At 34.1% G+C, this 25,873-nt stretch overlaps 5 protein-coding genes and 1 pseudogene across 5 annotated transcripts; 4 read left to right on the top strand and 2 right to left on the bottom strand.

Moving 5' to 3' along the window:
• The first annotated feature begins 6 nt into the window (after nt 1–6).
• On the top strand, nt 7–1,490 carry LOC125862886 (uncharacterized). The gene is made up of 4 exons (XM_049543008.1): nt 7–69; nt 156–403; nt 511–720; nt 1,167–1,490. Exons 2-4 carry the CDS (start codon nt 173–175, stop codon nt 1,488–1,490), a joined length of 765 nt encoding a protein of 254 aa, XP_049398965.1. The 5' UTR covers nt 7–69; nt 156–172.
• A 2,744-nt stretch (nt 1,491–4,234) lies between these two features.
• LOC125862884 (uncharacterized) lies at nt 4,235–4,879 on the bottom strand. Its single transcript, XM_049543007.1, has one exon. It carries the CDS (start codon nt 4,877–4,879, stop codon nt 4,235–4,237), a length of 645 nt encoding a protein of 214 aa, XP_049398964.1.
• Nucleotides 4,880–10,180: 5,301 nt separating this feature from the next.
• On the top strand, nt 10,181–11,052 carry LOC125861801 (pathogenesis-related protein R major form-like). Its single transcript, XM_049541662.1, has one exon. It carries the CDS (start codon nt 10,205–10,207, stop codon nt 10,886–10,888), a length of 684 nt encoding a protein of 227 aa, XP_049397619.1. The 5' UTR covers nt 10,181–10,204; the 3' UTR covers nt 10,889–11,052.
• Nucleotides 11,053–15,506: 4,454 nt separating this feature from the next.
• LOC125861797 (thaumatin-like protein) lies at nt 15,507–16,199 on the top strand (annotated as a pseudogene).
• Nucleotides 16,200–18,279: 2,080 nt separating this feature from the next.
• Nucleotides 18,280–19,035, top strand: LOC125861800 (pathogenesis-related protein R major form-like). The gene has a single exon (XM_049541661.1). The coding sequence runs from the start codon at nt 18,291–18,293 to the stop codon at nt 18,972–18,974; it is 684 nt and encodes a 227-aa protein (XP_049397618.1). The 5' UTR covers nt 18,280–18,290; the 3' UTR covers nt 18,975–19,035.
• A 4,220-nt stretch (nt 19,036–23,255) lies between these two features.
• On the bottom strand, nt 23,256–25,062 carry LOC125862883 (uncharacterized). The gene is made up of 3 exons (XM_049543006.1): nt 25,005–25,062; nt 24,011–24,717; nt 23,256–23,798 (listed from the first exon to the last, which is right to left on the bottom strand). Exons 1-3 carry the CDS (start codon nt 25,060–25,062, stop codon nt 23,256–23,258), a joined length of 1,308 nt encoding a protein of 435 aa, XP_049398963.1.
• Between the last annotated feature and the right edge of the window lie 811 nt (nt 25,063–25,873).

Genomic DNA, 25,873 nt, shown 5'->3' with positions numbered 1-25,873 from the left:
GTTTGCATTCTGATATTCCAATTTCTCCTATTGATCAAGTTAAACAGTCTGCCCAAACAGCTGAAACAAGTATGCTTTCATTTCTGAAATCTATTTGATCACAAGTTTATCATATGTACAATATTTTCTACCATTTATAAATTATGTAAATGTAGGTTCATGTGCTACTGGAATGGATAAAAAGGTTCGAGGAAGTAACAAGTGCAAAGAAGTTGCATTGCTTGATATTGGACAAAAGCTAAAAGTGACATTTTACAATAATCGAACAGTTGGGAAGAATAGTAATCTATTTTCGAGGCACTTGGGAAAAATAGTTCGTGATCGTAATATATGTCCATTGGGAGTATCATCATGGAAACACATTAAGGAGGAAAAGCTAAATCACATGTGGGCTGTTGTTAAGGTAATTGGATTAAGTATTTCAATTTCTTCTTGGGCTACTCTCTTCTTAATACAATTCTTGTTGCTTAATTAGTGTGCTCCTTCATGTTTCAATTTGATACATTATAGGATAAATTTGATAGTGATGACATGAATAGTCATAGAGATCATGTTTTGGGATGGATGAAAGAGTTATGGAATAAATGGAGAGGTCAATTGCATGAAAAGTATGTGAAGGGTAAGCCTATCCAAGAGGCTCTTAAGAATATGCCTAAGGGGGTAGAAAAGAAGCAATGGGAATGGTTGGTAAAAGAACATTTTACTTCAAAAGATTTTCAGGTTTGACATATTACCTAATTATGTAATTTGTTTCATACTATGATTTAATTTTGATAATTTATTTATAACATTTGAATTTAATGTTGTTACTCAAATATAGGCGAGAAGCAATAGAAATGCAATAAATAGAGCTAAGCTGAAAATGCTTCATCATATTGGTAGCAAGCCAATTAGAGAGATTATTTATCAAAAGGTGTTACCATCAAATCTTTTTCTGTCTTAATATTGATGAACCGTTCTTTGACATGTTTACTTTTATGTAAAGGGCGGAAAAGATGACAATCCACCAGATTTGGCAACTATCTTTTACGAGACTCGCAAGAAGAATAACACACTAGTTGATTCTGAAACAATCGAGAAGCATGTGCGTTTGGTTAATTGAACATGTTCTTAACATTTAGTTATTATGGGATCTGGAAAAAAAAATTCCTCTATACACTCTGTAGGCTCAAATTCAAGAATTGGTGGAGTCTGAACCATCACTTTCTAGCATAGAAATTGTTGAGAAATGCTTTGGACCTCAAAGTCGTAGTCATGTATTTGGCTTTGGAGGTGGAGTAAAAGCAACATATTTGAAAGGTGGGACTTCCTCAAAAGCTGAATTGTTGGCTGAGCTACGTTCAACTCAAAAGGAAAACCAGTCTTTGAAGGATTGCGTGTCTAACTTTCAAAATGAGATGAAAGAACTGAAGCAATTGAAAGAATTTTTTTTAGTGCAACACCCTAATTATCAGCCTCCAATTCAAGAGAATGACTATTCGAATCCTTGATTATACCATGTGAGTAAAAACTTACCTGAAACATCAATTTATTGTTCTGGTTCTGCGTAGCAAAGCTATTAATTGCTGGTTGTTTTATCTTAAAATGTATTTGCACATTTGATAAATTTTAGAATGATAAATAGTCTATAAATTTGGATCACTATTGAATAGTACTAACCTCATTCTAATGGAGAAAATATTGCGAAGAGCTCTGTCAATATCAGATTCTTCTAATTTTTGCTTCTTCAAAGCTAACTCGTGATAAAATTTTACAGAGAAAATTGACTTTTGGCTATTTAAGGATTTTCAAGTGATGATAACAAACTCATTTAGAACATGTAAGCTCTTCTTCCTCTCTTAACTTTAACTTTTTGACTAAGTTTTGTTCCTTGTAAATTTTCGTTTGCGATTACAGTTTACTCGTCACAATATAAGTAATTCTTGATGTTTTACTGTACAATCGTCATAGCAACATTAAGCTGACTGGAAACTCAAACCATTTTATGACAATATGTTTCTAACTTGTGTAGTCATCGAGTACCTCATATGATGATATTAGTTTTTTGCTAAGTTGAATTTATTACCAAAGTGAACAGTCCAAAACAAAATCATCCAGGAGCCTTGGACAAGCAGCCCCAAGCTCTACCAAACATCACATTTTAGTAACTATCCATTCCACTTTCCCCATATCTCCTCTCATCTTCTTATAAACATTTCTAATAGAGTATTGATCCATAAGCAGCAAAGTCTGTTCATTTGAAACTTTAACATTCCCTGTCCACAGAAACCTTCTACAAATACCTTCTACATCTTGTCTATAAGAGGCTTGCATTGGGATATAGATATTCTTTTAGTACTCAAGGGTACCCCCAAGTATCTAAAAGGCAATTATCCTTTGATAAACTGAAGCTATTGTAGTATTTGGTCTTGAACAGCCTGTTTGATTCCTCCAAAATACACACTGCTTTTATCTACATTTGCCACCAGTCCTGAAGCCTCTGAAAATTGCATAAAACATTTATGTAGATAGCTCACAGACTTTATATCTCCCCTGCAGAACATCAACAAGTCATCAGCAAAGCTAAGTTGAATGATTTTTTGTCTCTTACACCTAGGATGGTAATGGAACTCATGGTTAGTATGAAGGCTTTTTAAGACCCTTGTGAGATAATCCATGGCTAATACAAAGAGAAAAGGCGACATGAGATCCCCTTGTCTAACTCCTCTTCTAGCTTGGAATGGCTTTGTAGCTTTTCCATTGACCTGAAATGAGTAGGATACAGTAGTAACACACTGCATAATCCATTTGATCATCACTACCGGGAACTTCATCTCATATAAAATTTGCTCCAAGAAGCTCCATTCAAGAGAGTCATAAGTTGTAATGACCTTCCCGGTCATTTCTGTGTCTTGCCTTCTATGTGTCGTTTAGAGCGTTCCTGTAGCGACCCCAAGTCATTTATGACTTGCTGGGACTGACAGTTCAGTCACCTGGTCGTTCGTTTGGTCTTGGTGCGAGTTTTTGTGTTTTAGAGCTTATGAACCTTGAACGATCATTTTTGATCAAAAGTTCAAAAAGATGACATCGGAATCTAATTCTAATGATTCCATCAGCTCCGGAAGGGTCATTTTAGGCTAGTAGCATGGTCGACATGACTCTCGAGGTTTTCAGTGTGAGTCGGTGTGATTAGGCGTTTTAACCTTAAGTTTAAGCCTAAGTTTGACTTTGGTCAACATTTTGAGTAAACGCGCTCGGATGAGAATTCCGTCAGTGTGGTTAGCTCCGGAATGTTGAGTTTGGTCTAGATTGACCCTCCTTTTGTGTCCCGAGGTTTTCGATATCTTTCCGAGCCCTTTTGTGGGTTTTGACTTAAAATGGCCTTTGGAAGTGGGACCCACTTTTTATCAAGATGACCTTTGGTGGAAATTTCGACTGCGCCGTTGAGTCCGGAATATCGAATTTGGTATGGTTGCATATCTCGTTTGAGTGCACGGGGTTCCGAACGAGATCGGAGTACCCCGTCGGAGTTTTTAGTTGTTGGAAAAATTGCAGAAAATCTGCATTAATATAGCAGATTTTCTGCAATTTTTCCAACAACTAAAAACTCCGACGGGGTACTCCGATCTCGTTCGGAACCCCGTGCACTCAGACGAGATATGCAACCATACCAAATTCGATATTCCGGACTCAACGGCGCAGTCGAAATTTCCACCAAAGGTCATCTTGATAAAAAGTGGGTCCCACTTCCAAAGGCCATTTTAAGTCAAAACCCACAAAAGGGCTCGGAAAGATATCGAAAACCTCGGGACACAAAAGGAGGGTCAATCTAGACCAAACTCAACATTCCGGAACTAACCGCACTGACGAAATTCTCATCCGAGCGCGTTTACTCAAAATGTTGACCAAAGTCAAACTTAGGCTTAAACTTAAAGTTAAAACGCCTAATCGCACCGACTCACACTAAAAACCTCGGGAGTCATGTCGACCATGCTACTAGCCTAAAATGACCCTTCCGGAGCTGATGGAATCGTCAGAATTGGATTCCAATGTCATCTTCTTGAACTTTTGATCGTTCAAGGTTTATAAGCTCCAAAACACAAAAACTCGCACCAAGACCAAACAAACGACCAAGTGACCGAACTGTCAATCCCAGCAAGTCATAAATGACTTGGGGTCACTACAGGAACGCTCTAAACGACACACAGAAGGCAAGACACAGAAATGACCTGGAGGGTCATTACATAAGCTTTCTTCATATCCACCTTTTAGAAATACCTTTCCTAGCATAACCTTTCACTAGTTCATGGCTTAGAATGATATTGTCATGGATTGCTCTCTGTGGTACAAATGTTGACTGGTTAGGATCAACTATGGAGCTCATCACCTTCTGTAACCTTGTTGTGATCACTTTATAAATGATCTTATATAGTACTGTGCAACATGAAATAGGCTTATATTCCCCAATTCTTGTAGGACTGGCGACTTTTGGAATTAGAGTCACTGATGTACAATTAATAGGTGGGTACATGGTTCCTGTTTCAAAAAACAATAATACTGCAGTTATAATATCCTTTCCCACTACTGGCCAAGCCCTCTTAAAAAAATGAACATTGAATCCATCATATCCAGGAGCCTTCATATAATTTATGCCTTGCAATGCTATTATCATTTCCTCCCTTGTCACTTTGGTTGCTAGTAGTATTTGCTGCTCTCTATTTAATGTATTTCCATTCTTCATGACAGTTGTACTCACACTAGGTATATTCTGAGCTGCCTTGCCCAACAGATCCTTATAAAATGTATTCACTTCCAATTCAAGAGCTTCTTGCGTCTGAGCTTTAATGCCTTCTGAGGTCATGAGACATGTAATTGTATTTTGAGCCACCCTGTTCTTCATGTTAGCAACGAAGTATGTAGTATTTGCATCACCTAATTTTAGCCATTGTACTCTCGACTTCTGTTGCATAACACTTTCTTCAATTTACTCCATTTCTCCAATTGTATATGCAGTTCCTTTTCATGCTGTCTGTTGAAGGCTACTGCTCTAGGATCCCTCATACTCTCTTGTAGACTATGCAGTTGACCTCTGATATCTTTGACCCTGTTACTCACTTCTTTAAACTCCATGATGTTGAGTTGTTTAAGGTTTGTTTTCACCCTTTTTAGCATTCGCCATATGTCGTTCATATCCTTCTTATGTCCTCTCACCCATGCTTCTTTCACTCGTTGTAAAAATTCTGGATGCTCAGCAACACAATTGAAAAACTTAAATGCCTTGTGACTGCATCTACTTTGTCTGTCTAACTCCAAACTAAAAGGGGAATGATCAGAAGTACATGGATTCATTACAGTGACCTCCATTAGAATCATATTCAGCATTCATTCGCCATTCACTATTGCTCTTATCTATTTTGCTACAAGTACGCCCATTAGACCATGTATAAGTTCTGCCAATTGATTTCAGTTCTGACATACCAGTATCAAGAATAAACTCATTAAAGTCCCTTATTTCTCCCTTTTGAAATGGATTGCCTAGTTGTCTATCTTCACTTGAGAGAATAGCATTGAAGTCTCCGATGCATATCATAGGTTCTTGTGTCCTTGTGGAAATCCCTCTCAGATCTTCCCATAGTTTAAGTCTAGTATAAATAGTATGCAAGCCATAAACCACCACCAATTGGAACTTCATGTTGTTCCTCTTCACAACTACTCTGCCGTGTATATATTGCTCAGCCTTGTTCAAAGTTATGCACTCAATTAGTTGAGGATCCCAAATCAACCAGATTATACCCTGATCACTGTGTTCATAATTTGCTTCCCATTTTCATCCTTGTGCACCTTTCTCCTTGAGCTTATTTTCTATCATCTTTGGTCACGACAATATTGTGTTCAACACTTCCTAAAAGAAAATAGCCTACAAAGTTCCAACTCTTGCAGCAATTAGTGTTGCAACTGCTACCACTATATTATGTACAACAATTTCCCACAAAAAATGGCGACCAAAATCTCACCTGTTGCAGCAATTAGTGTTACAGTTGCAATTTTTATTTGATTTAATCACTTCTTTCTGTTTATCTTTATAGATAGGTCTTCTAAATGAAAGTTTTATTTCTTTTGCAGATTTTGGATGCTGAAATTTGCAAAAAGCCAATGTTAAACATGTAGATTGACCATTTTTTGCTGGGAAGGTGAAGGCAACTTTGGATTATAGTTTAAGGCTAGTATATGATTTTTTTGCTAAGCGTTCATGATCACAATATTATTACTAGCTTACCTCATTGTTGTATATATTCAGATGCCTTATACTCACCTTATTTTGTAATTACATTATATATTATATATGAAAGCAACAAGTTTATATTAATTATCGTATTTTCTAGGTGCAAATGCAATGTGATTTAAGGACTAGATTGTAAATCCTTAAAATCCTTTTGAGTAGGAAATCTGTAATGGTTGCAAAATGATTTATGGATCACCTTCAAAATGGTCCCGAAATGATTTAGGGACCAGCTTAAAAGTTTTCGTAAATTGATTTATAGACGAGCTAAAATCTGGTTGCAAACTAATTTACAGACCAGCTTCCAAACTGGTCGCAAAATGATTATGGACCAGCATATAAGTCATCCCAAAATGATATATGGACCAGCTAGAATCTAGTCGCAAAATGATTTAACGACCATAATTTCGATTTCAATATGTGCAAATAGGTACCATATATATGGTCCCTAAATGTATTTTAGGGACAAGTATTATACTAGTCCCGAAAAAGAATCAGCGACCAGCCCGATAATCTCGTCCCTAAAGGTCCTTAGCGACTAAGGCTATAAGGACAAGTGCAGCTGGTCGCTATTGTCCTATTTGGGACCAGATTCTTACTTATAGCGACCAGTTTTCCCTTCGCTATTGAGCAGTTTTCTTGTAGTGTACGCTTTAAACCAATACAACAATAATGATTTCTTCGACATATCTCTTGTTGAGGGTTTCAACGTCCCAATGGAATTTAGTCCTGTGTCCGCGGATGAGTGCTCTACTAGGATCAGATGCACCGCGGACATCATAGGACAATGTCCAANNAAAACCTCGGGACACAAAAGGAGGGTCAATCTAGACCAAACTCAACATTCCGGAACTAACCGCACTGACGAAATTCTCATCCGAGCGCGTTTACTCAAAATGTTGACCAAAGTCAAACTTAGGCTTAAACTTAAGGTTAAAACGCCTAATCACACCGACTCACACTGAAAACCTCGGGAGTCATGTCGACCATGCTACTAGCCTAAAAGGACACCTGGAGGATGCAACAATCCTTGTACGGTTTTTAAGACGGACGAATATTGTTGCACGTCCGAAAATTGTGGTCCGACCAACTATTTGAGGTTCTTTAAGGATAGATGTTCAACTTCTTTTAGTTATCCTACAGATGATTTAAGCAGTCTCTTTATTTGTCCTAGTGGAACTACCTATAGAGTTGTCTTTTGTCCGTAACGCATAATACAGAAATATGTTCTTTAACTCAACTTCAACTCATATTTATGTCCTCCAACTTTGGGTGTGTGCAGGTACAGGGGCGTATACAGGAGGGGGTCACCGGGTTCACGTGAACCCATGGTCCCCTCCCGAAATCATATATAGTAGTGTTATATTTTTAAAAAATATTTAAATACAGATGCGTGAACCCAGACTCGAAGTGTCATATAATGTCGTCCGATGATGATTGGGTGCACTTCTCTAGGTGAGGTTAGAAATTTGAATCTTTTATCTATCTTGTTTTAGTTTTCTTTCTAAGATTTTGTAACTGGTTTGGATAAATAAAAGTTAATTTTGGACCTATGATTTTAAAATTTTAATGGTTTTCAGTAAAAGAATCTAACCGGTCAAATTTATGTCTTAGATCCACCTTTTTGTAATAGTGCACCCATTATCTATAAATCCTGAATACGCCTCTGTGCAGGTACACACTTAAAGTGCACACACGTCCTATGTGACATCCTATAAGGCAATTTTCATCCTACGTGGTGTGTTATGTGTATCATGTCACATAAGACTCATGTGTCTAATTGTTCAACTTTATACAAATTAAAGTTAAGAACATATTTATGTATTATGCCTAAATTAAATGGTTGAAACATACTTTCTTCTTTAATTGTTGCATCTTTAAGACGTTTGAAATTTCTATGACATATTTTTTTCTTTAATTGTTGCTTCTTTTAATACGTTTGAAATTTCTAGTAAGTTTGGTTAACATCATTATCGCTATTTAACTATAGAAATTGCCCACAAGTTTATGTTTTTATAAAAAATACTCACCATTTTATATCTATGTAATTTTTTTTTTGCGAGAATAGCAAATGCACGACGAAATATTTACGGACTATGAGCATAATGATATATTTACTAATCATATTGATTAACAAATGGCTCAAAGTAAAGAATAGTACAATACAACTCATGTTCGGTTTTATCTTTTTATTGGACTAAAGTTCCATCAATAAATGTTGTATTTTTTTTTAGAATAGCTTTGTGATAGTGTATCATATATTTTCTTAATGAAATTTTGCTTATTTGGTAAGATTGTATAAATAATTTGGATAATTTCAATAGTTTTCACAATTTTTGAGATTTTTACGTTTATAACCATACAAAATAGGAAAAATTATTGAAATACACCTCCTATGTTTCCCTTATTTCTAATATTCCCTTCTATTTCTAAAAAAACTCTAAAATCCCTTATTTCTTTCCTAATTCTAAATTATTTTATAATGTATCCGAGCTACATATTATGTATCCGTTTATTTTATAATGTATATGAGCTAGTAATGTATCTGAGCTACATATTATGTATCCGGTTTGTTTTACTTTTTCAGAAATTAATGTAATTACAAACTAAATAGGAATAGATTGTAATTTCATATTAAAACTATGTGATTCTTAAAATTTATATAAAAAATATAACTTAAAAATCTATATTGTATGTCCAAATAAAACATCAATTTTATCTTATATGATTTCATATAATAATGATTTCATTTCACCTGACTAAATGGGCCCTAAAATTATGAAGATGTTCCTATTTTCCCCCTAATTCTTACATTTTAGTACTCAAATTTCTTATTATTTGCTTAGTGAAGAATTTCCAAGTCAATGAAATTAGGAGGCCTAATAAAAATTAGCAACGCAAAACAATTGCCTATTTGGCACGAAATGCACGATAGAGATGGACTTTGCAATCACAATAAAAATTGTATTTTTGCTTTTATATATATTATATATATACATAAGGTTTATATTAATACTAGACTTATATTACTTCAGATTACAGTAACAATACAAATTTAATATAATACATAACTAATTCAACACGTCAAGAAGCAAGATGATTCAATAGAAGCACAAATAAAAGTTAGTCATGCAAATAAACAGATGTTTCAAAAGAAGTACAAATAAAAGTTATTCACGCAAACCGTGTGTATGATACGAAATAAACAAGAGATGTACTTTGCAATCACAATAACAAGGACAAAACTAGGGATAATCAGAATTTTATACCTCAGTTATTGGTAAATTCTAATTCTGATCCTTATTATATTTAATTTTAAATTAATTAGAAATTGTATTTTCAGTCCATTACGTAGAAAGTATGTTATATTTAGATTATTATTATTAGACCTATAGTATCTTTACTTGCAGATCGGAACAACAATACAAAGTTAGCATAATACATGAATAATAAAATAGTTTAATAATCAATAATTTGTCAAAATTATGAAGATTCACTAGCACATGGTACAACATTGCACATTTTAATTAACTTCTGAAAACTCGATTGAAGCTAGCTAAGTCAGTCAAATATTGAGATCTGCAGAATGTCGGATACTTCGACTGTCTTATATCAGGTGGAGAGACGTGCCTACAATTGCAAATGACACTCTCTTACCTCTTTCACATAGTGAGTCTATGTCTTCATGATAAATTCTATTTTCCACCTAAAAGAAATTTCTATCTAAGCCTATCTAGATAACACAAGGACCAACATTAAAATTTCAATAAATCAAGGACTATTACACAAATTTCCACAAGAAAATTGTGTTGTTTGAAATTTCAAAGTTTCTTAGAAGTTAGAATCTATGAAAGTTCATCATACTAGGCCATTAAATTAGCTATTTAAACCCGTAGATTGTGTCTCAAAATAAACACATTCTCAAGTTTAACACACACAAAAAAAATGCATTTCCTCAAGTTTTCCCCCCTTTTTGTCTTCCTTTATTTTGGTCAATACTATTTATATGCCGCTCATGCTGCCACTTTTGACATTACCAATCGGTGCACCTACCCGGTCTGGGCCGCTGCCTCTCCTGGGGGAGGCAGAAGACTCGACTCGGGCCAAACTTGGAACCTTAATGTGAACCCAGGAACAATCCAGGCTCGCATTTGGGGACGAACCAATTGTAACTTTGATGGTAGTGGCCGAGGCAAATGCGAGACGGGAGATTGTAATGGGATGTTAGAATGTCAAGGTTATGGTAGTCCACCCAACACTTTAGCCGAATTTGCTCTAAATCAGCCCAATAACTTGGATTTTGTCGATATTTCTCTAGTCGATGGATTCAACATTCCTATGGAATTCAGCCCAATCAACGGTGGGTGTCGTAATCTCTTATGCAATGCACCTATTAACGACCAATGTCCAAACGAATTACGGACACCGGGTGGGTGTAACAACCCGTGCACGGTTTTCAAGACGAATGAATTTTGTTGTACAAATGGACAAGGGTCATGTGGTCCTACTGATTTTTCGAGATTTTTCAAACAAAGATGCCCAGATGCTTATAGTTATCCACAAGATGATCCAACAAGTTTGTTTACATGTCCTGCTGGTACAAATTACAAGGTTGTCTTCTGCCCTTGAAGGCTACAAATTAAAATTAAAACTATAGTACTAAAAACTATATATTATATTGAATAAAAATAGAGTGCGACAAAAGAGGAGAGAGCCATGGTGAGTTGCCTTGTTCAATGTTGTTGTATTCATCTGCAATTGATTTTATGAAATAAAGAAGGTATATATATATATATATATGTGTGTGTTGAATTATTAATAGAATTAAGCTTCATCAAGCAGGGTCGGAGCTAGAGTATAGATTATATATGGATTCGATCGAACTCAATAATAATTTTGGCAAAATCTTGTATTTGTCTCAATTTAATATATAAATATTATTTATTTATAATTCAGTAATTTGAAAATACTAAAATTCAGACTTCTGGGCTTGTCTATTGAAGTTAATGAAAAGGGATGAAATGGTTGTTTTGTTACTTTGTATAAGAGAATTTCCAATTACCATTAAGTATTGAAATAAATAATAATAATAATTATTATAATAATAATAAAAATAATTTTTAAAACAGGTAACATTGACTTGATCAATTGTGATTTAATAGAAAATGGATCTTGCATTTGAGATTATATCTTGTGTTACTTTTTCTAATATAATTGATTCTCTCCTAACTTATATAATATTAGCTACGTGGGAGAAATCATATTAATTTTATACATAAATAATTTATCTTGAATCAATTATCTAACATGATATAACTTATACAAAATTTAATATATGCATAACTTACCTCCAAATCTACTATCAAACGAGTAAGGACCCTACAGTTCTGAACAAGTGCATGGTCCAGCTATGTTCATACCATGGTTATTGAATAATTCTATTTATTATTTTCAATAAATATTGTGAATTGTGAGAGAAGGACGACATGTGTAATTTGTAAACTTTTCACTACTCCGAGCAAAGGGTTCAGGTCCAAAGACACACGGCTCAAACCTTAGATTCATGTGATTAGAGGTGATAAAATCAGTCTATGATAGCATGACATGTTCAACCCGTTTAAGCTTGAGTTGATTATTGACTAATCATAAATTTAATTTTGCGTGTTCCTTATGTAATTTCAAACTTCATTCATGATTTATTTGACATTTAAGTTCCATATATATTAAATGATTTCAATTTTTTTCCCATAGCTTAATCAAGCTCCATTCATCACGAGACTAAGATTTGTATAATTCGATCGAAGTTTAAATGATTCATTAATTCATATATTATATTTCTTATAACTTATCACTTCTCGTACGTAAAAAAAAAAAGAATTAGGTTTACTTTTTTAAAAAATTCTAAGTTTGCCCTGTCTTGAGTTTTTGAACATTATAGGGTAAAATGATAATTTCTTGCACCAAAATCATCATTTTAATGAGATATATCCAACTTTTTGTAAGTTGATATAAGCAAATCAATGATTCCTTTTGGGTTAAATTAGTTATCTACTTTTAACACTTCCTTTTTAGCCAAATAAACCTTAAAAGTGGAATTTAGGTAAGCTCACTTTAGTAGGATCCGAAATCTAAAAAATAAGAAGTAATTAAAACAACTTAATAATTCTAAGTTGACAATTAGTCACATAGAAGAGTAGGATTGAGAAACCAACCTTGGCCTTTGGAAACTATGTCCGAAAAAATCAGCCAAACGTCATGGGTAGTCACAAGTGGAAAAGTGAAATAGAGTGTTAAACTTGTAACAAGCATAGTTCTTAGTTTTGACTCAAAGTAGAAATAAATGAGCTTAATTGTGTAATGATACCGTAATACAAGTTCTAGAAGCATGTTGGTTGATATATCCTTATGTGTGTCATAATGTCATGTGTGGTGAGAATTGATTTGTTTTTGCTTAACTTGATATCTAGAACTTCCCTTGTGTGTGTTGAATTAATTAGTAGCGTATATGACTTAAGGAATGTGATTGAGGCGCTTCTTTGAAATTGCCAATTCTTAACTCTACTTGTATGCCTACCATTGAAATCATCCCTAGTGAAGCCTTAGCCTTGTTTATTGATAAACCACATGATAAGCCGAAACCCGTTGTTTGATACTAAGTCTTTCGATCCTATGAAAAATCCTTAATGCACTATGTTGAGAAAAAGGGTTGGAAAATGTTGGTTGATATAGCTAAAGGGTGAATTGCTACATTGTGTGAAAAAGGAAATTCTATTTTGGCCCTGGTCCTTAGCGACAATGTGCACCTCAACTAAAATTGAGGGTGGCTGATTTAGAATTATGCTCGAAACATTGGCCCTGATCCTATCAAGGATAATGTGTACCTTACTTAGATGTTAAAAATCTAGAGTTTGGGTGGCTAGTGCAAAGGCATGAAGAAAAAAAATTTTAAAAAATAAACATGGTCAAAAAGAAATAAAGGGCAAAGATGGAGCAACAAAAAGGGTAAATAGTCATGAAGTGTGCACTAGGAGGAAAGAAGAGCTATAAAGAAAATTGTCAGCAAAATAATGATATGTGCATTAGGGAGGCGTAGCCACTAAGATGATTCCTAAATATTCCCTCCCTTACCTTAAGCTGACATTACAACCTAATGAAAGTCCTCTTGATTCCTTAAGAAATATGTGCGAAAGTAATAATACAGTATTGGCAAGCTTATGGTGTGTTGAGAAAAGTAGGAATTTCTTTTGTGAGGGAGAGTTGATGTTTGAAAAATAGGCCTTGTTGATATTGCAAGTGGTTTGAGTGAAAGGCTTTACTAAACAAGAACAAGTGAGGGCGTTCATTGCATGTGTAAGATTATCTAATTAATGAGTTTATATGGGCTTGCGTTAGCTCGGAAAAATAATAAAAAGGGTCATTCTTTGAGCATGTGTTGTAACTTGGTATAAATGTTCCATTGTGAACTACAAAATCATGATTAAAAATGTTTGGTTGAGTTTAAGGTGGTAAGTCCAAGGGTTGTGTAAAAGAGTTGATAGTCTAGAGATTGTTTGAGGACAAACAAAAGTCTAAGTGTGGGGTGGTGATCTTAGGCATATTTATATGCCTAAGTTGTCTATATTGACCCATAAATTGATTAGATTGAGGAATGATCTTTAGTTGTTAACTTGATTTTTGGTATAACTTATGATAATTGTGCACTAACACACATGATTAGTTGTTTCAGGAGCACTTGAAGGAATTGGAGTTGGAGTGAAGAAAGAAGGAGAAAAGATGTGCAAGAAAATGGCCAAGGCAAAAACCACCAGTGGTTGGCGCACTGGTTGGCGCGGCGCGCCACTGGTGGTACTTCAAAGACCCTCCTCAGGCGCGCTGAGAGGCGCGATGTGCCAAGGAGGGGACGTCAGAGTCAAGTGAGAGGCGCGACACGCCCATCTTTTGCCGACTTTTCCAAGTTTTAAACATTAAGTAGGATTCCTAATTTGACTAGTATTTGTTCCCAACTTTTTCTACTATTATAAATAGATCCTTAGGGCTCCATAATCGTGTTCAACTTTTGATTTAGTGTGCAAGAGCAAGAATTCAAGTTTGTAATAGGTTTTAATCCTTTAACTCTTCTATTTTACGAAATTTGCATGAACTATTGTAATTTCTTGTTTTCTAATAGCATGAGTGGCTAAACGCCCTAGTTCTGGGCAGTAGCTACGAATTGATTGTTGACTATTTAAGGTTGTTGAATTAATTTTTCGATTGTCATTACAAGTTACTTCTATATTCTTGTTTTAGTACTTTATGCTTGCGCACCATAAGATAAATTTAGTGTCTAATCTTAAAATCGAGAGAGGAGAGATTAGATAGACCAGAGAATATAGAGAGCTCGGTCCACCCATTAGATTGAGGTGATTAGTGTTCAGGAGTGATGCCCAGACGAACACCTTGCTTGGTTATGAAATAGGATGAAATCTTAATGCTCGCCAATTAGTCTATCTATCCCCGCTCAACGATGTAGTTAGATAGCTAACTGGGGTAGGCGACGAGAGGTGTATAACCCGGATCATACTATCAACCCTATAATCTAGTAACTTGACAACTGAAATTAATTTTAAGCCAATAATGGGATACATGATATTTTAGTATATGCTGCAGCCCTGGAATTGCTTTTAACTTGCTTGAAACATTATATCAAAGTTGTTCACAATTAGTTACGTTTAATTAGTGCATAATTATTAGTAGATAAACAATAAATCATCAACTCTTGAAAAGGTTACTTTCTAATTTTAGTTGTAAAATTAAGTGAATATAAGTTGATCATAAGTCCCTTGGGAACGATAACTCGTTTCTTTAAGAATCTATATTACTTGCGCGACTACGTACACTTGTGTGTATATTGGGGAGCAACAACACACTTACAATTTTTCGGACAAACAATTCGGTGACTAGTATTTTTTTCTAGCGAATGTCCTACGAAGTAATATCCGGTGACCAATATAATGAGAGTATTCTTGATATGTTAACCGAGAAAATCCATATTTCAAATAATAAACAAGTAAAGTGAACATATAGAATATTTTCTATATATTACGCATCATTAGATATTTATAATTTCATTGTAATAAAGTCAAAATTAAAGTCTCCCCTCTCTTTCTTGTGTCACCAATAATTTAACTGATCTATTGACTAATTGTCCTTAGCTAGCCTTAATTACAAATTCATTGTTATTATTATCACATTTATTCTTAAAGCAACTATGAGCTTCATCAAATCCCTCTTCATATCCCTCTATATTATAACTTGTGATCATATCTCAATACAAGCAAATGTAATAATCGACATACAAAATAATTGTCCCTTCACGGTATGGGCAGCAGCCGTCCCCGGTGGGGGACGATGACTCGAGTATGGTGATACATGGAAAATCGAGCCAGGCATGACCACGAGCTCAACTAAAAAGGGTCGTATTTGGGGTCGAACCAATTGTAATTTTGACTCATTAGGGCACAATCAATGTCAAACGGGGGATTGCAATGGACTACTCGAATGTCAAACTTTTAGTAGTACACCCCCAAACACTTTGGCTGAATACGCTTTAAACCAATACAACAATAATGATTTCTTCGACATATCTCTTGTTGAGGGTTTCAACGTCCCAATGGAATTTAGTCATGTGTACACGGATGAGTGCTCTACTAGGATCAGATGCACCGCGGACATCATAGGACAATGTCCAAATGAATTAAGGACTCCTGGAGGATGCAACAATCCTTGTACGGTTTTCAAGACGGACGAATATTGTTTCACGTCTGGAAATTGTGGTCCGACCAACTATTCGAGGTTCTTTAAGGATAGATGTTCAACTTCTTTTAGTTATCCTACAGATGATTTAAGCAGTCTCTTTACTTGTCCTAGTGGAACTACCTATAGAGTTGTCTTTTGTCCGTAACGCATAATACATAAATATGTTCTTTAACTCAACTTCAACTCATATTTATGTCCTTCAACTTTGGGTGTGTGCAGACGATAGACACTTTAAGTGCACACACGTCCTATGTGGCATCCTACAAACTAAGGCAATTTTCATCGATCCTACGTGGTGTGTTATGTGTATTATGTCACATAAGACTCATGTGTCTAATTGTTCAACTTTATACAAGTTAAAGTGTTTGATTGTGCACACCCAAAATTGAAGAGTGTAAATATAAAATGAGGTCAAGTTAAGAACATATTTATGTATTATGCCTAAATTAAATGGTTGAAACATATTTTCTTCTTTAATTGTTGCTTCTTTAAGACGTTTGAAATTTCTATGACATATTTTTTTCTTTAATTGTTGCTTCTTTTAATACGTTTGAAATTTCTATGCAAGTATGGTTTACATCATTATCGCTATTTAAATATAGAAATTGCCCACAAGTTTATGTTTTTATAAAAAAATACTCACCATTTTATATCTATGTAATTTTTTTTTTGCGAGAATAGCAAATGCATGACAAAATATTTACGGAATATGAACATAATGATATATTTACTAATCATATTGATTAACAAACGGCTCAATGTAAAGAATAGTACAATACAAATCATGTTCGATTCAATCTTTTTATTGGACTAAAGTTCCATCAATAAATGTTGTATTTTTTAAAAAGTAGCTATGTGATAGTGTATCATATATTTTTTTAATGAAGTTTTGCTTATTTGGTAAGATTGTATAAATAATTTGGATAATATTAATAGTTTTCACAATTTATGAGATTTTTACGTTTATAAGCAAACAAAAAATAATATAACTTAAAAATCTATATTGTATGTCCAAACAAAACATCAACTTTATCTTATATGATTTCATTTCACCTGACTAAATGGGCCCTAAAAATATGAAGATGTTCCTATTTTTCCCCTAATTCTTACATTTTAGTACTCAAATTTCTTATTCTTTGCTTAGTGAAGAATTTCCAAGTCAATGAAATTAGGAGGCCAAATAAAAATTAGCAACGCAAAACAATTGCCTATTTGGCACGAAATGCACGATAGAGATGGACTTTGCAATCACAATAAAAATTGTATTTTTGCTTTTATATATATTTATATATATATATATATATATAAGGTTTATATTAACACTAGACTTATATTACTTCAGATTACAAAGTAACAATACAAATTTAATATAATACATAACTAATTAAACACGTCAAGAAGCAAGATGATTCAATAGAAGCACAATAAAAGTTAGTCATGCAAACAAACAGATGTTTCAAAAGAAGTACAAATAAAAGTTATTCACGCAAACCGTGTATGATCCGAAATAAACAAGAGATGTACTTTGCAATCACAATAACAAGGACAAAAATAGGGATAATCAGAATTTTATACCTCAGTTATTGGTAAATTCTAGTTCTGATCCTTATTATATTTAATTTTGAATTAATTAGAAATTGTATTTTCAGACCATTACGTAGAAAGTATGTTATATTTAGATTATTATTATTAGACCTGTAGTATCTTTAATTGCGGATCGGAGCAACAATACAAAGTTAGCATAATACATGTTTAATAATCAATAATTTGTCAAAATTATGAAGATTCACTAGCACATGGTACGACATTACACATTTTAATTAACTTCTGAAAATTCGATTGAAGCTAGTCAAGTCATTCAAGTATTGAGATCTGCAGAATATCGGATACTTCGACTGTCTTATATCAGGTGAAGAAACGTGTCTACAATTGCAGATGACACTCTCTTACCTCTTTCACATAGTGAGTCTATGTCTTCATGATAAATTCTATTTTCCACCTAAAAGAAATTTCTATCCAGGCCTATCTAGATAACACAAGGACCAACATTAAAATTTTAATAAATCAAGGACTATTACACAAATTTCCACAAGAAAATTGTGTTGTTTGAAATTTCAAAGTTTCTTAGAAGTTAGAATCTATGAAAGTTCATCATACTAGGCCATTAAATTAGCTATTTAAACCCGTAGATTGTGTCTCAAAATAAACACATTCTCAAGTTTAACACACACAAAAAATGCATTTCCTCAAGTTTTTCCCCCTTTTTGTCTTCCTTTATTTTGGTCAATACTATTTGTATGTCACTCATGCTGCCACTTTTGACATTACCAATCGGTGCACCTACCCGGTCTGGGCCGCTGCATCTCCTGGGGGAGGCAGACGACTCGACTCGGGCCAAACTTGGAACCTTAATGTGAACCCAGGAACAATCCAGGCTCGCATTTGGGGACGAACCAATTGTAACTTTGATGGTAGTGGCCAAGGCAAATGCGAGACGGGAGATTGTAATGGGATGTTGGAATGTCAAGGTTATGGTAGTCCACCCAACACTTTAGCCGAATTTGCTCTAAATCAGCCCAATAACTTGGATTTTGTCGATATTTCTCTAGTCGATGGATTCAACATTCCTATGGAATTCAGCCCAATCAATGGTGGGTGCCGTAATCTCTTATGCAACGCACCTATTAATGATCAATGTCCAAACGAATTACGGGCACCCGGCGGGTGTAACAACCCGTGCACAGTTTTCAAGACGAATGAATTTTGTTGTACAAATGGGCAAGGGTCATGTGGTCCTACTGATTTTTCGAGATTTTTCAAACAAAGATGTCCAGATGCTTATAGTTATCCACAAGATGATCCAACAAGTTTGTTTACATGTCCTGCTGGAACAAATTACAAGGTTGTCTTTTGCCCTTGAAGGCTACAAAATTAGAACTATATAGTACTAAGAACTACATATTATATATATTGAATAAAAAGAGAGTGACCAAGAGGAGAGAGCTGGTGAGACGTTGTCTTGTTCAAGTTGTTGCATTCATCTGCAGTTGATTTTATGAAATAAAAAAGATATATATATGTGTGTGTTAAATTGTTAACAGAATTAAGCTTTATGGCGAAGCTAAGATTCGATCAAATTCAATAGTTACACACTCTATTATTTCTTAAAGATAATGCCATGCCAATATCGAATAAGTAAAAGTGCACAGAGGGAGTAACTATCTAGTAAGAGATAAAGACTCGAGGGAGGGCGATAGTTATTACAAGTATTGGCTAAGTTTTCTAATCTGGACAAGTAATAAAAGATGACAATCTAAGTATAGTGAACAAATAAAAGTGAACGGAGAGTGTAGTTATTATAAGTATTGTTTAGGCATAATATAAAAATGTATAATTTAACTTAGTCTTAGCTAACATTCAAATTTTTAAATGTGTACAAATTGACACACACAAACTAAGTGGCATATACTAATCACACCATGTATTATGTCTATTTTCTACCTAGCACGCGTCTTTAGGTTACTATAAATTCCCAGTAATGAAGTCAAAGTCTTCCTCTCCTCTCTATTACAAAGTTAAGCACCATTTTAATTGACCAATGAGTAAACTCTATTGACTATTCGTTCTTAAAAATATCTACTCGAATGTCAAACGGGGGATTGCAATGGACTACTCGAATTTCAAGATTAAGGTACACCCCCAAACACTTTGGCTGAATACGTTTTAAACCAATTCAACAATAAAGATTTCTTCGACATATCTCTAGTTGATGGTTTCAACATCCCAATGAAATTTTGTCCATAAATTTATAAATGAATGAAACATATTTTCTTTAAATATTGCTGCTTCTAAATTGGGATGTTTGAAATTTCTATGTAAGTTTGGTTTACATCATTATTACTATCTATTGAACTAAAAACTCATTGAGAAGTACTTCATTATTATTGAAAATGAAAGAATATAAGGTGTTATTTTTGTATTGGATAAAAACCGAGCTCTACAGTAAGATGAGTCTAAGATTTGACACATGGTAACATGGACTAAAAATGGAAACCTCGCACCAACGAAGCCTCCTATACTTTTCATCCTTTAGATCTCGTATATAAATTTAATTGTATCATTTTTTTGGTAAATAGGAGTAACATTTTATTATTCATAAGTACCTTTTTGCCCTTTAAGTAAATCTTTGCATGGGAGAAGAGGGTCAAACTCGTAATTAGGGTTGTTTATGGTTATGGTTAGAAAATCAAACCGAATTGTAATCCGAACCAAACCAATTTAAAAATATAATAGTTGGTATGGCTTTGTTAGATTTGGTTTTAAATTTTGAAAACTGATACTATTTGGTTTGGTTTTGGTTTTACTAAAAAATCGCAAAAACAACTAAACCGAACTGAGAAATTATATAGATAAATTTTATAATTATTTATATATTATTCATAAATAAAATATAAATATTTTGTTAAATTTTAATTAACTCAAGTCTTAATTTTACCTTTTTCTCATGCCCAACACTTAAATTTTAGCCCGATATTAAAACTCTAAGACCAAGTCCATCAAAATCTATTACTTTAATCTTTACCTACCCTATGTCACATAGATAGTCACACTATCTCTTAATGGAATCACTTTATTTGTGTAATAATAACTCTAGTATTGCTTAATTGAATACATAATAATTTTCTTGTGGATTGTTCATGTATTAGGTGGCTGTGTCTTTCGAGATGTGTATACTCTCAACAAATTTAATTTATTACTTTCGAACCAAAATAAAAAACAACAAAAAATCCGAACCAAACCGACAACAACCAAATCAATAGTTATTTTTTTCATTTGGTTTTGGTTTTAGAAATTTAAAAATCGACTAAATTAGTTTGATTTTAGTTTTAACCAATAACCGATTCAAACCAAACCATGAACACCCTACTCATAATACACAATTTCTTGATTGAGCTCTAAGAATATATATATATATATATATATATATATGAAGATGTTCCTATTTTTCTTGCCCTAGTTCTTAAATTTTAGTACTCAAATTTCTTGTAATTCTTTGCTTAGTTAATAATTTCCAAGTCAATGAAATTAGCATGCCTAATAAAATACAATTAGTGAATAGTGACGGCTTGACGACAGATTAAGTAGTCCAGAGAAGTAGGAGCAAAAATTAATAATGCAAACAAATTGCGTATTTGGCACGAAATGGAAGATATGATATGGACTTTGCAGTCACAATAACAAAGATAAAAATATATATTAAAAAATAATAATGTATTTTTGGTCTCATAGTTATTATTACTAGTAAACTGTAATTTTGATCGTTGTAATATATATTTGATCTTGAATTAATTAGAATTTGTATTTTCGGTGTCCTTTATGTAGTACTAATAATAAACATGTTAGGTCTAGATTTATACGTTAAATTATGAAGTAATAATACAAATTTAATATAATATATGGATATTTTTTTTAAAAAAAAAAACATAACTTTATTCATCAAGATTGCGGGTACAAATCTGTAAATCCCGTGATTCTTCTCTCATAAGATATTTATCCATAATTCGAGGGCCGTTTGTGGCGTATTTCTCGACTTAGGATGATTTGGACTTGATCTACATAATTTAAGGGTCGTTAGTGTCGTATTTCTCAAACTAGGATGATTTGAATTAGATCTCTTTATGAATATTCCACGAGTTTGTGGAATATTTGAGATATTTTGATCGCTTTATGGATTTTTCGATATGATATATGGCTAATTAAACACATCAAGAAGCAAGATTTTTCAAGATCAAAGCACGAATAAAAGTTAGTCACACAAAACAAAATGTATATGATACGAAAGAGAAAAATGAGAGATGTACTTGGCAATCACAATAACAAGGACAGATATAGGGATAATTACAAATTTAATAACTTAGTTATTGGTAAATTCTAATTATGATCCTTGTAATATTTAACCTTGAATTAATTAGAATTCATATTTTTAGTCCATTTAGGTAGGAAGTATGTTATATTTAGATTATTATTATTAGAAACAAAAACTTACAAACTAAGAGCATTCCAACCTCAGTACCTTAACTGGTATTAGAGGAGTGACCTCATCAACTCAAACTACTTACATAAATTTTGCCAAAAACTCATACATCTCTGTGCTCTTTTAGTATTCTTATACATGTCTATCCTCACTATAAGTTCTCAAATTATTCCCTCCACTATGTCAGTATACTGTATTTGTACTCCTTTGAAATGCTTCCAGTTCCTTGCCTTCCGGATGTGATACACTATTGCTCCCCAAATAGCAGTCACCACCTCTTTCTTATACTTCTTCCAATGCTTCAACTTTATCATCTCCAATGTAGTTTTTAATTCTCTTGCGGGAATAAAGATGTTGGCCCATTGTAGTTATTTAGCTCTCACCTTTGCAACATATTCACACTCTACAAACAGGTGTTTGTGCGACTCTATCATTCCATTTTGACACAGGCAACATCTATTGTCTTCTACATATACTCCCATATTTATCAGCCTATCCTTTGTGAGCAATCTGTTTTGCATTGCTAGCCACAAAAAGAACCTCTGCCTAGGTAATACGACAGAGTTCCAAACTAATTTAGCCACCTCAAGTTTCTCTTGATTGCCTATTAGATCATTATATCCACTTGTAATTGAATACTCCCCATTTGCTGTAAGGTTGAACTGCCCTTGCATATACAATTGTTGCATCATATTTTTCAGGGAGTTTACTTTCCTCCAGTACCAACTACTATCAACTGGTGTTTTGTGAGTCCAGACTATATCAGTTTTTATGTAAATCCCATGCACCCATTTCACCCATAAGGATTCCTTCCTCATAATCAATTGCCATAAAAGCTTTCTAATAAAGGCTACATTCCATTTACCACATCCTTTTATATTAAGTCCACCCTGCTTCTTTGGATAACATATTTTCTCCCAGGAAACCAATGACACTTTCCTTTTTTCCTCATTACCTCCCCACAAATATTTCTGCATTTCTTGTCACCTCTTTCACTACACTCTGTTGTAGGATGAACATTGAGCCCCAAAAACTATGTATGGAGAACAAGACTGCCAAGATCACTTGAAGTCTGTCTGCATAGGAAAGTTGTTTTGCATAGGTGTACTTGATCCTGCTTGTTATTTTATCAACTAGCTGATGGCATTCCATTTTTCCCCACCTTTTTTATGTGAGTGGGAGTCCCAGATATCTAATAGGAAAAACTCCTTGTGTGAATCCAGTAATTGCCAGGAGCTGCTCCTGCATATTGTCAGTCACACCTGCTAAGAATAGACTAGACTTCTCCATATTGGCCACAATCCCAGTGGTAGCACTGAAATGTAACAAAGCTTCCATAACTCTTGCAGTAGATTTAATATCTCCTTTACAGAAGATCATTAAGTCATCTGCAAACACCAAGTGGTTTAATCTGATATCTTTGCACATAGGATGGAATTTAAAATCTGGCAGATATGACATACTCTTCAGCAGCATTGAGAGGTACTCCATAACTAGTACAAATAGTAAAGGAGATACAGGGTCCCCTTGTCTCAGTCCTCTTTTTCCCTCAAAATATCCATAGCCTTCCCCATTAATTTTAATAGTATATTTGGGAGTTGACACACATATCATGATCCATCTGATGATTTTTTGTGGAAATCCATACCCTTGCAGAGCTTCCTCTAGAAATTCCCAGCTCACCATATCATATGCCTTCTTTAGATCAATCTTCATCAAACATCTAGGAGTAGTCTTCCTGTTATAATGTCTCAACAAGTCATGGCAAATCAATATATTATGGATTATTGATCTTTCTTGCACAAGGGCTGCTTAATTATCAGCTACTAAATGACTTAAGGCTCCTTTTAGTCTTGTGCAAATCATTTTGAGATGCATTTGTAGATTACATTACAACATGCAATTGGTCTAAACTGACTTGCCTGCTCTGGTGCCTCCACTTTTGGAATGAGTACAATGTTAGTGGCATTCACTTGCTTCAGTAGGTGCCCATTCTGGAAGAACTCCAAGACTGCTTCTGTTATATCTCCACCTACTGTTTCCCATGCCTCTTTAAAGAAGCCACTACCATAACCATCAGGACCAGGGCTTTTTGTATTGTCTATCTTAAACATGGCTTGCTTGACATCAACTTCAGTGAATGGCTCAATTAGCTTCATTTGATGATTTATTCCAAGGACATTCCCATTTTGCAGTACCACCCTTTGTGCTTGAATTTTGGATGTTGTTTTCTCTCCTAATAACTTCTTGTAGTAATTCAAAAAAATTTGTGCTATATTTGCTTGGTCAGTTTGCCATTGTCCACTCTCATCTTTCAATTGAGTAGTTGCCAATTTTAATCTTCTATGTTTTATCTCTGAGAAGAAATATCTTGTGTTGTCATCCCCTAACTTCAACCATGTAACTTTGCTTTGTTGCTGCAAATACATCTCTGCAAGGTGTGAGATATGTTTAAATTGTGCAGAACTGTCCCTTTCCATTTTCTGAATCTCCAGATTAAGATGTTGTTCTTGTAGCAACTTTTGAGCCTTCTTTAGCATCTCCCTATTCTGGTCTACTCTCTTTACTATGTCATTTGGAGATTCAACTTCTTCAGACTTCTTTTCAATAGTTTCAATTTCTTCACTACCTGAAACATTTTACACCCTTGAATAGTCACTTCCCAGCCAGTTTTCACCAGACTTTGGCACTGTGGTGCTTGCCCCCAGGCATTACAATATAAAAAGGATCTTTGCATCCTTAACCTCTCCTCAGTTAGGGTTATCTTTATTGGACAGTGATCACTTGTGCCTTCAGGCAAGAAAGTGGCCTTACTTGAGGGCATACTTGTCAGTCATTCATCATTTATTAGAGCCCAATCTATTTTTGAATATATTCTTTCCTCATTACCCTTATCACTCCAAGTATATTGATTACCATGATGAGGCAATTCTATCAATCCACAGTCCTCCACACACTTTGCAAAATCAACCATCTCTGCAAATTATACAGGATTACCTCCTAGTCTATCCTCTGCATGGAGCATGGAATTAAAATCACCAATTATTAGCCATGGTTTCATGTTTGATCTGTGTACTGCCAGCAAAGAAGCCCATAAATCCTTTCTCTCCTCGATCTCGTGTTGAAAGCATACACAAAGGAGATTAAACAAGACAATTTATGTGGTACATACTCCACCTCACAAGTTACTACTTGGGCTGTCATACTCACTGATTTTACATTGTAATAGTCAGGCCTCCAACTAACAAGAATCCTAACATATTTTCTTTAAATGTTTTTCTTACAATGTTTGAAATTTCTACCATGTAAGTTTGGTTTACACCATTATAGCCATTTATTAAGCTATAAAATTTACTAATCCGCTAGTCAACCTATAAAATATCGGTTGGTTTGGTAATAGATTATCAATTATTGTGCGGTGTATTGACTAACTTCTAATCTCTATGGTACCTTTTTATTTTTTATGAATGCACCTTACAAAAAGAATGACCTTTAAGCAATAACAATATCAAATGGATAGATTGATCCAAAATTTCAACTGATTATCTCATTTTCATTGTCCAATAGAGCATTGATGACTCGATAAGTTGTTTCATACTTTTCATGTACATCTCCTTGGCCTTTTTTTTAGTTTGCTGACTTTCTCTCTATTTTTTAAAGCAAAATAGATAATTATAGAAAAGTAAATATGTTATTCTTATTTTGAACACATACTCAAATTTCTTGTTCTTTGCTTAGTTAAATATTCAACCCATTTATTCTTGTTTTCTTGACTTAGCCCAAAA

The sequence above is a fragment of the Solanum stenotomum genome, chromosome 4, assembly GCF_019186545.1.
Source record: "Solanum stenotomum isolate F172 chromosome 4, ASM1918654v1, whole genome shotgun sequence".
Classification (NCBI taxonomy): domain Eukaryota; kingdom Viridiplantae; phylum Streptophyta; class Magnoliopsida; order Solanales; family Solanaceae; genus Solanum; species Solanum stenotomum.
The sequence above is the reverse complement of the archived record's forward strand: the minus strand, read 5'-3'. Positions and strand labels throughout refer to the sequence as shown.